Source organism: Nycticebus coucang, chromosome 1 (assembly GCF_027406575.1).
Source record: "Nycticebus coucang isolate mNycCou1 chromosome 1, mNycCou1.pri, whole genome shotgun sequence".
Lineage (NCBI taxonomy): Eukaryota > Metazoa > Chordata > Mammalia > Primates > Lorisidae > Nycticebus > Nycticebus coucang.
Genome location: NC_069780.1, coordinates 14216375 through 14229761, shown reverse-complemented (window position 1 = coordinate 14229761; position 13387 = coordinate 14216375). Strand labels below are relative to the sequence as shown.

Sequence of the window (13387 nt, the reverse complement as noted above, 5' to 3'; positions counted from 1 at the left end):
AACTTCCTTTTGACTATTCTGAACCCTGCCTATTTTAATAGACACTGGCTTCTTGGCTGATACTAATAAAACAACTATATTAAAAGGCTTAGGTTAAATATAAACCATAATGTTATCCTGTTTCATGGACAACTGCCTTGATAACCATGAATTATACCTGAAGTTTTAAAAAGATATATAACTTTAAATGTTAAAATTATTTGGTGATTTTCCTTTTACTAACTGCAAGCATTTTGTACATATACAATTTTTTGCCTGTTTTCATGTCAACTGAGGGGAAATAAAAACAGAAGATTATAAGTAAATTTTTTGCTAAAATTATGACTATAAAGGATATAGAACCTGTCCAATACAATGTTTAGGTTTTTTTTTAAGGACAGGAATGGTATACATATTCAACATAAATTAGATATCTCTACAAAGACTGAAATATGATATGAAAAACACTGTGTTAGAGTGGGAAAGATAAGGGTGATATTCTTGTTTTCAAAATTCAATTACATTTTTAAAATTTATCTTTCTCCGAAATCATTTTATAAGATAAACTGGGCAGATATTGACTGATCAGAAGGCTTCCTTTACAAACTTTAAAAATAAATCAGGTTTTCGTATCTGAAACAGCTCCAAGCTTACTTACCAGCTTAGTGTTCTAAACCAGGGTAGATCGTAAGAACGATAGACTCTGTAACCTATAGTGATAATTTCGTGGAAGCATTTCACTTGGATGCTCAGAACCTAAAACCAAAAGAAAACATTAACACACATTTCCCAATGTTTACATTTAGGCTTAATCATTCAAAAAAGCAATTTCTCGTTATATGCGATTTAAAAATATTAATCTACCGATTTTAATGACTCTAAATGTCAGTAGCAAAAATGAAATATTCAGTAGCTCTAAAATAAAATGATATGCTCTGAAGGGGCAAGTAAATGCTGTTTTGTTCAAAAAGGCTTGAAAGATCCTCCCCAACTGGGTGGCACTGTTGTTGGAAGGTGTGAGGGGTACAGTCTGGCTTGTCACAGCTGACCAAACTGTACCCCCCATCCCTGCTTCATTTCTTGAGATAGTCCTTCTCAAGACAGAATCTTTCTCTCCAATTTGTCCATTATGTCTCCTAAGAAATACTAGGAAAATGATCACATGTGAAATTTTGCTTGCATATATTTATTTCTAACCATACAAACAGTTAAAACATCTTTTACCCTGTTGTCCAGGGATGAGGCCTGGTCTTCTTATCCTACCAGCCGTGCCGACTCTCCCAGGGCAGCTACTCTCTGGTTGATCTACGGCTGTGCTAATTCAGGAAATGATAAGCTGCCTTCTTCATTTGCAGCCACTCTGGCCAGTGAACTGAGTTTATGCAGTTCCCTGGTGTCCTAATACACGCCTACTAGATGGGCTTGTATTTATGAATCCCCTTTTGATGTTCTATTTAACAGTCCTTCACAATGCCATATCCGCCTCTCTGGCTGAAGGTAATTTTTCAAGATGTGGCATTATATCCAGTGTTCTGCTTAAGGTAATTCCAGGTGAAAACTAGCATGAACTAAGAGGTTAAAAATCTTTGTAAATATGGAAGATTAACTTTGTTAGCCTCTAGAGAGCATATCCAAAGGTTTGGTCTGAAAAGCCCTCAAGCTAAGAATGGATTTTTGTATTTTTCAAGAGTTAAAAAAAAAAATAAATCTAAGATTATGTGACAGAAACACCTATAGTTCCCCAAACCTAAAATATTACTATCTGATCCTTCGCAGAAAAGGCTTGGCAGAAACTCCATCTGAAGATACGTTTTCTTTTAAAATATGATTTATTTTTAAGATTTTCACACATTAGCTTTCCCAAGCCTACCTTTTAAATAGTCTTAAGCTGTTTTTTCCCATTATACCTTTTATATAATCACATGCTTTTAAAAAGTAAATGTGTCCCTTCAGCCCAATAATTTTAAAAAATTATAACAAATTCCTGTAAATAGTACTTATAGAAAAAAAGTCACAAGTGTGTCATAATAAGAAGACAAGAGGAAACAGAAATGCTATTGTTTAGATCATCTTTGCATACAATCACAGAATGGGGGCAACGCCCACCGTTCAGACGGAGTCACAAAGCCTCCTTATTTACAGAAACGAGGCTTTTAAATCACCAAATGCACGGATGCAGTTATCTATGGACATGTTTACAGAGAGCGCCCATCAGCGCTATATAGGATATTTTACCCACAGGAAAGATTAAAAAGCATTTTTAATAGCTCACATATATATTTATGTGACCATTAATTAAAATTTGCAAGGAGAGTATGAAACTGGTAGGAAAATAGAAAACAGAAGATTCAAAGCACTGGAGTCAAGATCCTCAAGCTACCGTGTGTATCTTCCACAGCGGGCTGATAACACGGAAATGAGACCCCATGCTGTCAATATGGGCAGCAATGTACACTGGTAAGACGCTGCTGGCCCAATCAATGTTTCAAAAGCCTTAAAAACAACAACCAATACTTAAGGGTCTACTTTTTCCTAGTTACTGAGGACCTACAGAAATAACATGAAGCATTTGTCCTCAGAGAAGCACAGTCTATAACAATCCCAGGTGGCAGAAGCCAGGAGGATGTATGCAGAAGCAGACAGAGGTGGCGGGGCTGCGATGGACCACGACGGGCTGCGATGGGCTGCGGGAGGATGGACAGAGGCATGTTTGCAGAGGGGAAGAGCCGTGTTAAGGGAACCACAGTAGTTCAGAGCTGCTGAAGCACAAACCTGGGGGGAGAGAGAAAGACAGGCTGGCCCGGGGAACCCTCGGAAACAGCAGGAAGCACAACAAAGACAAGTTGAAAGGCGATGGTTGGATGTGAGAGAGAACAGAGGCAGAGAGAACTGACTGCCAGGGCGGCAAAGAGCAGAGACCCCGGGGCAGGCAAGACCAGCTGAGTAAGGACGAGCGCCTGCCGTGGGCAGTGGCAGAGAGTGGAGGGCAAGCTCTGAGGGATATTGAGGAGGTAGAACCAACTGGATTTGGAGGGGTAAGAGATTAGGGGGCTCAGGCAGAGAAGGGGGAAGAATAATACCAAGGAAGGCTTGGAAAAGTAGACAGTGTGAAAGTGGATTACACAGATGGGGTCATTCTTGTCACACCCAAATAAGTGGCAGTCAAAGGGCCATGAGCAAAACCCTCAGGGAACATACACCTGCTCCAAAAACGCAAGCCCAGCAGCTGAAACGGGCTGCCATACCCCCCGACCAGGTCCGCCTAGTAGCTGCTGATACGAGACGTGACTCTGAAGACTAGTTTTACCTACAGCCATCACTCACCAATTGGAGCGTGCCAGTGCCTAAAAACTTTGCTAGTGCCAATGGGCCTTCTTTAAAAATAGTTAAGAGGCGTTTTTCTTTTTAATGAAACTCCTGGTCTTCTCTTTGTTCTTTAGACATACCAAAGACCACCCTGGTCTCTGGGTATGCCTCAAATAGCAATTCTGTTTCTTAAAACATACACTCCCAAATAAAATATTTTGCACAGAATTCATCTCTGTATTTTCATGTGACTTTGACAACAAATTTATGCAGGATGCCTGGGAATGGAATAGAAGTTCATATTTGAACAGGACGAGTATGAATGCTGATATCTATGGTTTATCCAAATAAATGTTTTTTCACTTCAGATTTCTATTCTAAGAAAACCCTGCATATAAAACTACAGCACGTTTATGCTCTAATATGTATCAGGATTGTGTTATTCACAGTAAAGAAAAACCAGAACATAACCTCAATGGCTAAAATATAACACGAGTTAAATACTTTTTTTTTTTTTTGAGACAGAGTCTCACTTTGTCGCCCTTGGTAGAGTTCTGTGGCGCCATAGCTCACAGCAACCTCAAACTCTTGAGCTTAAGTGATCCTCTTGCCTCAGCCTCCTGAGTACTGAGACTATAGGTGCCTGTCACAACACTTGGCTATTTTCAGAGACAGGGTCTCACTCTCACTCAGGCTGGTCCCTAACACCTGAATTCAAGCAATCCATCTACCTTGACCTCCCAGAGTGCTAGGATCACAGGCATGAGCCACTGCACCAGGCTGAGTTAAGTATCTTTGATAACTGCATTCCATCAAGAAGATGGCTCCATTACAGACCATGAAACAACATCAAACTTATTTTTTTAGTTTAGTTTTTTTTTGTTTGTTTGTTTGTTTGTTTTAAGAGATGAGGTCTCACTAGATCACCCAGACTGTACTTAAAAACTCCTGGGCTCAAGTGAGTCTCCTGCCTCTGTTCCCAGAGTAGATGGGACTACAGGCTCAAGCTATCACACATCCAAACTTTTGATGTGATATTAGCTAAAAAAGCTGTATACCAAATTTTAGTTGTATTATTATGACTATGGTTTTAAAAACATATTAAAAGGAAAAACAGGATGAAAGGAATCAAATAGCACTATTAACAGGAGACTGGTAGTATATAAGAGAGTCAGAATGATTCTTTAAAACCATCTACTTTCATACTTTAAAGATCTCGAAAAATAATACTTTGTTTTATATGGAATCAGAAAAAAATCTCAAATAGCCAAGACATTACTCAGAAATAAAAACAAAGCAGGAGGAATTATGCTACCAGACCTCAGACTATAATATAAATTGATAGTGATCAAAACAGCATGGTACTGGCACAAAAACAGAGTGGTAGATGTATGGAACAGAATAAACAACCAAGAGATGAACCCAGCTACTTACCGTTATTTGAAAAGCCAATTAAAAATATTCAGTGGGGAAAAGATTCCCTATTTAACAAATGGTGCTGGGTGAACTGCCTGGCGACGTGTAGAAGACTGAAACTGGACACACACCTTTTACCATTAACTAAGACTCCAACTGGATTAAAGATTTAAACTTAAGACATGAAACTATAAAAATACTAGAAGAAAGTGCAGGGAAAACTCTTGAAGAAATCAGCCTGGGCAAATATTTTAAGGAGGACCCCCCGGGCAATTGAAGCAGCATCAAATATACACTACTGGGACCTGATCAAACTAAATAGCTTCTGCACAGCCAAGAACACAGTAAGTAAAGCAAACAAACAGCCCTCAGAATGGGAGAAGATATTTGCAGATTATGTCTCCAACAAAGGTTTAATAACCAGAATCCACAGAGAACTCAAACGTATAAGCAAGAAAAGAACAAGTGATCCCATCGCAGGCTGGGCAAGGGACTTGAAGAGAAACTTCTCTGAAGAAGACAGGCGCACAGCCAACAGACATATGAAAAAATGCTCATCATCCTTAATCATCAGAGAAATGCAAATCAAAACTACTTTGAGATATCACCTAACTCCAGTAAGATCAGCCCACATCACAAAATCCCAAAACCAAAGATGTTGGAGTGGATGTGGAGAAAAGAGAACACTTCTACACTGCTGGTGGGAATGCAAACTATTATGTTCCTTTTGGACAGATGTTTGGAGAACACTTAGAGATCAAAAAATAGACCTACCATTCAATCCTACAATTCCGCTACTAGGTATTTATCCAGAAGACCAAAAATCACATTATAACAAAGGTATTTGTACCAGAATGTTTCTTGCAGCCCAATTCATAATTGCTAAGTCATGGAAGAAGCCCAAATGCCCATCGACCCACGAATGGATTAATAAATTGTGGTACATGTACACCATGGAATATTATGCAGCCTTTTTTTTTTACAATGACTTAAATAAAATAGAACTTTATTTTTCTCTCGGTAACATTCTGGAGTTGAGCAGTTCAGGCTGCAGCTCCATCGTGTCTTTTTTTTTTTTTTAATTAAATCATAGCTGTGTACATTAATGCGATCATGGGGCACCATACACTGGTTTTATAGACCGTTTGACACATTTTCATCACATTGGTTAACATAGCCTTCCTGGCATTTTCTTAGTTACTGTGTTAGGACATTTACATTCTACATTTACTAAGTTTCACATGTACCCTTGTAAGATGCACCGCAGGCGTAATCCCACCAATCACCCTCCCTCCACCCACCTCCCCCCTCCCTCCCCTCCATCTCCCCTTTCCCCATATGCTTAGGTTATAACTGGGTTACAGCTTTCATGTAAAAGCCATAAATTAGTTTCACAGTAGGGCTGAGTAGACTGGATACTTTTTCTTCCATTCTTGAGATACTTTACTAAGAAGAATATGTTCCAGGTCCATCCATGTAAACATGAAAGAGGTAAAGTCTCCATCTTTATTTAAGACTGCATAATATTCCATGGTGTACATATACCACAATTTATTAATCCATTCGTGGATCGATGGGCACTTGGGCTTTTTCCATGACTTAGCAATTATGAATTGGGCTGCAATAAACAGTCTGGTACAAATATCTTTGCTATGATGTGATTTTTGGTCTTCTGGGTATATGCCCAGTAGAGGAATTATAGGATTGAATGGCAGATCTATTTTGAGATCCCTAAGTGTTCTCCAAACATCGTTCCAAAAGGAATGTATTAATTTGCATTCCCACCAGCAGTGTAGAAGTGTTCCCTTTCTCCACATCCACGCCAACATCTCTGGTCTTGGGATTTTGTGATATGGGCTAATCATACTGGAGTTAGATGATATCTCAAAGTAGTTTTGATTTGCATTTCTCTGATGATTAAAGATGATGAGCATTTTGTATGTCTGTAGACCGTGCACCTACGTTTGAGTTCTCTGTGGATTCTGGTTATTAAACCTTTGTCAGAGACATAACCTGCAAATATCTTCTCCCATTCTGAGGGCTGTTTGCTTGTTTTACTTACTTTTTTCTTGGCTGTGTAGAAGCTTTTTAGTTTGATCAGGTCCCAGTAGTGTATTTTTGAAGCAGCTTCAATTGCCCGGGGGGTGCTCCTCATAAAATACTCGCCCAGACCGATTTCTTCAAGGGTTTTCCCTACACTCTTCTAGTATTTTTATAGTTTCATGTCTTAAGTTTAATTCTTTAATCCAGTGAGAGTCTATCTTAGTTATGGTGAAAGGTGTGGGTCCAGTTTCAGTCTTCTACAGGTTGCACCATTTGTTAAATATGGAATCTTTTTCCCACTGAATGTTTTTAATTGGCTTGTCAAAGATCAAATAACGGTAAGTAGCTGGATTCATCTCTTGGTTCTCTATTCTGTTCCAGACATTTACTTCTCTAGATGTTTCTGTGCCAGTATCATGCTGTTTTGATCACTATAGATTTATAGTATAGTCTGAGGTCTGGTAGCATGATTCCTCCTGCTTTGTTTTTATTTCTGAGTAATGTCTTGGCTATTCGAGGTTTTTCTGATTCCATATAAAATGAAGTATTTTTTCAAGATATTTAAAGTATGACAGTGGAGCTTTAATAGGGATTGCATTAAAATTGTATATTGCTTTGGGTAGTATGGACATTTTAACAATGTTGATTCTTCCCAGCCATGAGCATGGTATGTTTTTTCATTTGTTAACATTTTCAGCTATTTCTTTTCTTAGAGTTTCATAGTTCTCTTTATAGAGATCTTTCACGTCCTTTCTTAGATCAACTCCCAAATATTTAATCTTCTTTGGCACTACTGTGAATGGAATAGAGTCCTTAACTGTTTTTTCAGCTTCACTATTGTTGGTATATATAAAAACTACCGATTTATGAATGTTGATTTTGTAACCTGAGATGCTGCTATATTCCTTGATCACTTCTAAGAGTTTTGTAGTAGAATCCCTGGTGTTTTCCAGGTATATAATCATATCATCTGCGAAGAGCAAAAGTTTGATCTCTTCTGACCTATATGGATACCCTTGATTGCCTTTTCTTTCCTAATTGTGGTGGCTAAAACTTCCATTACAATGTTAAAGAGCAGTGGAGACAATGGACAGCCTTGTCTGGTTCCTGATCTGAGTGGAAATGATTTCAATTTAACTCCATTCAATACGATATTGGCGGTGGGTTTGCTGTAGATGGCCTCTATCAGTTTAAGAAATGTCCCTTCTATACCAAAATTATTAAGTGTTCTGATCATGAAGGGATGCTGGATATTATCAAAAGCTTTTTCTACATCAATTGAGAGAATAATATGGTCTTTGGTTTTCAATTTGCTTATGTGCTGAATTATACTTATAGATTTACATATATTGAACCAGCCTTGAGACCCTGAGATAAAACCGACTTGGTCATGATGTATAATTTGTTTGATGTGTTGCTGGATTCTGTTTGTTAGGATCTTGTTGCATATTTTTGTATCTATATTCATTAGTGATATTAGTCTATAATTTTCTTTTCTTGTTCGGTCTTTTCCTGGTTTGGGGATCAGGGTGATGTTTGCTTCATAGAACGTGTTGTGTAGTCTTCCTTGTTTTTCTACATATTGGAACAGGTTGAGTAATATAGGTAGTAATTCCTCTTTAAAGGTTTGGTAGAATTCTGATGTGAAGCCATCTGATCCCAGGCTTTTCTTTTTAGGGAGATTTTGTATGGTTGATGCTATTTCAGAACTTGATATGGGCCTGTTCAACATTTCCACTTGATTCTGGCTAAGTCTTGGAAGGTGACGTGGTTCCAAGTATTGGTCAATTTCCTTCAGATTTTCATATTTCTGAGAATGAAGTTTCTTGTAACATTCATTACAGATTTTTTGAATTTCTGAGGAGTCTGTTGTCATTTGATTTGACAAAAGTGACTTTACTTTTGTGGTAGAGGATTGGGCTGGTCATTATGGAGGATAGGTCTGAGAATATTCTCATTGATGAGATTAGAGATTTTACTCTTTTTTTCCTGGTTAGGTTAGCCAAAGGTTTATATATTTTATGACCTTTTCAAAAAACCAACTTTCTGATTTATTGATCTGTTGTATAATTCTTATGTTTTCAATTTCATTTAATTCTGCTATAATTTTGGTTATTTCTTTTGTTCTACTGGGTTTGGGGTTGGAATGTTCTTCCTTTTCCAGTTGCTTGAGATGTCCCATTAAGTTGTTAACTTCCTATCTTTCTGTTCTCTTGAGGAAGGCTTGCAGTGCAATAAATTTCCCTCTTAGGACTGTCTTTGCAGTGTCCCAGAGGTTCTGATAATTCGTGTCTTCATTGTCATTTTGTTCCAAAAATTTGGCAATTTCCTTCTTAATCTCATCTCTGACCCAGCTATCATTCACATAAGGTTATTTAACTTCCATGTTTTTGTATGAGTATGCAGATTCCTATTGTTATTGAGCTCAACTTTTATTCCATGGTGGTCCGAGAATAATTTCTATTCCTTTAAATTTACTGAGGTTAGACTTGTGACCTAAGATGTGATCAGTTCTGGAGTATGTTCCGTGGGCTGATGAGAATTATGTGACTCAGGAAGCTGAGGCAAGAGGATCACTTGAGCCCAAGAATTTAAGGTTGCTGTGAGCTATGACACCACTGCACTCTACCAAGGGTGACAAAGTGAGGCTCTGCCTCAAAAAAAAAAAAAAATTCAGTATCCAAATATATGTATGCATATCTTTAAAAGTATTTTGAATTCTGTCATAAGAGAGGGGTTAAAAAATAGTCTTTATCTACAAATGCTTGCTCTAATTACTATTCTCAACAATTTATTTTCGGGGGGTGGGAGGGTAATGTAACTTATTCACAGGGGAGCCCACCAAACCAACCTAAGTGAGTATGCCCAGGATACCAGTGGTTAGCAATATCTTAGGTCAAAATTTTCTTGTAAAGGGGAATAATAACTCAAGTGGTCCATAAGAGCTTCAATGGCTCCTCATTACTTTATAAATAAAACCCAAACTTTTTACAGTATTGCAAAGCCCCCAGAATCTGATGCCTAATTATTTTTTCAGGTTCAAAGGCACTGTGTTCATGGAAAAAACACCTTTTTCTGACACATCCAGCACATTGTGACACATCTTTGGTCACAATACTCCCTCCACACAGCCGCCCTCAGCAGCCTGCCATCCCTCCATACCTTCTGGCCCAGGCCTGCCAGCTCACCACAGGGCATTGAAAAGTGTGGTGCACACAACTGCTTCTGAAACGCCCGAGTCCCAAGGCCCATGGGGGTCTCTCTAGCTCTTGGCAGGGCTCAGCTCTCAGAAGACAGGAGCGAGGGGCACCTCTCTGGAACCACACCTGGACAGTGCTCACGCCTGCCTGCCTGGCCTTCAGAACTCAAGTCCTTTGCCCTCCTGTGAAGTCTGCCCTGTCCATTACCTATGTTTCCTTTCTAAGAAAAAGCTCTCTAAGATGTTGGCAAATTAACAGAACAAAGAAAGTAATTTCTGACCCATTTTCATTATCTTGATAGCCCCAAAGAAGTACAAAATTAATGACAAGACAAAAAGAAAAGTGAAGGAGGCTCTGCAGTGCTTCTAAGAGCCACTTTTAGTGGTGTCAAGAGTTGATGGAATTTTATTTAATCATGGGTAATTCCACTTCAAAACTTACTCTTTTATAAAACACAAGGAAAATCGTATCATATTGCTCATAAACTTATAAGCTATAAATAGAAGTGGGTGTGGAGGAAAGAGACCAGTGAGATGAATAAACGCATTTCCAAGTGGGCAAGAGCAGCCAGAGATGAAGGAGGTGAATACACAGGAGGCGGCTGAATTAACTGAGAAGGGATGAAGAAAAACGAAGATGAGAATAATTAAAGAGCAGGACCCGTTTCACACCCGAGAGCAGGCTCCTGCCGGTCACTCGGCTGGGCACTCTGCAAGTGCTCGATAAATGTGTTGACCACATGTATTTCTCCTTCTCACTCCCACACTTCAAGTTTTCATGCTTGTTTAGATATCGCAGAAATCCTCTGCCTGGGATGATCCTCCCCCCAAGCTCCTCCTCCCCTGCTGCCTCCTCCGCAGCCTTCAGACCCCAGGCGGTGTGCCTGACAGCCTCTGAGAAGCCTCCAGCCCTCTCTGTGCTCACATAGTATTACTTTTTCTTTCATTTACTGAAGTTTGTATGATAATCATGCATGCAATCGCGTGTTGCTTAACAATGGGGAGAAGTTCTGAAATGCATCATTAGGCAATTTCTTTGTGTGACCACAGGGCGTACATACACAAACACAGACAGCATGGCCTAGGACACAACTAGGCTGTGTAGGCCATACAGTTGACAAGAATTTTTCCACTCCAGTATAATCTTATGGGGCCACCATGGTATATGTGGTTCACCGTTGACCAAAATGTCACTAGGTGGCATATGACTGTACATACATGATAAATTCTTCACAGTGTAAATAGTAAACTCCCTGAGGGCAGAGACGGTCCACGTTTCTCAGTACCATCATATCATACGCCAGAATTAGTATAATGCCTAGCATATACCTGGCACCCTGGAAGCACTTGTTAGATGAATTAAGAGTTTAAAGTACTTGTTCATCATCATGATTTATTGGGCTTTTGACACATGACAAAATCCAGAACTCCCAGAATGGTTTCTATGTGGCTCTCCAGTCCGCTCCTTGACACTCTGCACACAGACAACCACAGTGCTGCAGGGGAACATGTTCTCAGACTGCCTGGGAAAGGCTTCCCCTCCCCGGCTTCAGGACTCAGGGCTGGCACCAGCTCTTCCTCTCCTGGCCCTCAGACTGACCAGGGGCTGCTCTCCTGGGCCCTCCTAACATCACAGGGCTCACCCCACTTCTCTACCACACTCCGTATTCACAGGGTTACTTGTATGTCTCTGCTATTTCATTGAGTCCCTTGAAATCGGGGATCTAGCTAGTAACCACCAATGCTGGAGTCAGGTGTATTTCTGTCGTATCTGATGCTTGGCACAGCGTCAGACACACAGACACGTATCTATTATGCAGACTTGGTCTCTGCGGAAGGAATACATGGAATGGCTATTTTGCAAACAGAAAAGATTAATAACTTGGATCATTTCATGAGCTAGAAGGCACTTTTAAAGAAACTAAGTTTGCTGTAACCAAGTCTTGAGTTCTCATCATTCTTTTTTTACAACACGTTTAAATTACTTTAATCATATACAAATGCTGAAAAAAAAACCCAAGAGACGGGGCGGTGCCTGTGGCTCAAAGGAGTAGGGCTCAGGCCCCATATGCCGGAGATGGCGGGTTCAAACCCAACCCTGGCCAAAAACTGCAAAAACAAACAAACAAACAAACAAAAAAAAAAAACCCAAGAGACAGACAGATACCAAACACTTACTAGAAGCATCAGCATGAAGGACCCCATAGAGATGATCAGGAAGAACAACAAAATCATAGTCAGAGTAAGAATTCCACGAATCCACCAGTTTTTCCATCTACAAAGCAAATGTTCATAAAGTGAGTATTTAATGTGTTTTTCAAGTTTTTTTGGATGGTTTCAGTATGGAGTTGCCATACTCAAGAATTTTTCCCAACTATAAGACTCTCCTACTTCACTTTATATGATAACAACAAACAACACAAATGACATTCATTCACTCGCTGAAAGAGAAATTAAATTTTATTTTTGTTACATGTGAGTGGGATGAATCATGAGGTTGGGCAGTCAGGTGGTCCAGGTGAACGTGAAGGTCAGGCATCCCCCAGGAAGGTGGTTCAAACGGCATGGCCGAGCAATAAGAGGAAGTAATGAAAAACATAGAACTGAAACTGGAGGGCACAGTGACTCCAGTCACAAGGAGAAGGACACAAGGAAAGGCACGTCCTTCTATTGCTCAACCTGAGCCGCCTGCTCCTTGACTAGGAGCACAGTCTTTGGCAGAAAAGTATTTTCTTATTCTTGGGCCTTTCCCTGCTCCCAACAGCAGAGCTCCCCTGCTGATACACCCTCCTGGTGCCTGCTCTGCTGAGAACTGCACTCCCTCAACTCTCTCTGGAAGCATGTGGAATGCCCAAGTGCCTCCACCCCTACGGACCAGGAATCCCACACTCCCTCACTAATCCACCATACAAATACTATCACTGCTTAGGTGACATGTCATAAAAAATGTTAGAAGTCATTGTATGAAAAATCCAGAATGATTCAAATACACACATTAAAATGTAATCTAAAAATGTGTACCCTCATAATAATGTGAAATAAAAAAAAAAGTTAAAAACCCAAATATACACATGCTGATTTCAGAATGCACCTATATACGGAGGATCATTTCCGAATATAAGATTACTGCTGTTTTTAGGACATACCTGATTTTTACTAATTCAAATCAGAGCATTTAAATTATACATAAGAGATTTTGAGTCAATTTAAAGTCTAGTATCACAGACACGCTGTATTCTAAGCACAGTTCCTCAGTCCCTTCAAATACAGAAATATCAGCTGATCCCATCCTTTATAAGATAGTGATTACATCTTGCTTTTGACCACTCTCCCATATAGATAGATGCTTCCAACAAACTATTCTTCTTCAAATACCCTTTTTGTCATTTCACTTCTACACTCAAGGATCTGAAGTGCCAAAACAGTACGTCCATAAACTTTTCT

General features: G+C 39.5%; 1 protein-coding gene across 2 annotated transcripts in view; it reads right to left on the bottom strand.

Moving 5' to 3' along the window:
- Positions 1 to 13387, bottom strand: part of CDS1 (CDP-diacylglycerol synthase 1) — a 66372-nt gene that overhangs the window by 34856 nt on the left and 18129 nt on the right. For both annotated transcript variants that reach the window (XM_053598860.1, XM_053598834.1), the window contains exons 3-4: positions 12122 to 12218; positions 638 to 735 (exon numbers count right to left, since the gene is read on the bottom strand). In XM_053598860.1, coding sequence (XP_053454835.1) covers positions 638 to 735; positions 12122 to 12218 — 195 coding nt within the window. The remainder of the gene's footprint in view (positions 1 to 637; positions 736 to 12121; positions 12219 to 13387) is intronic.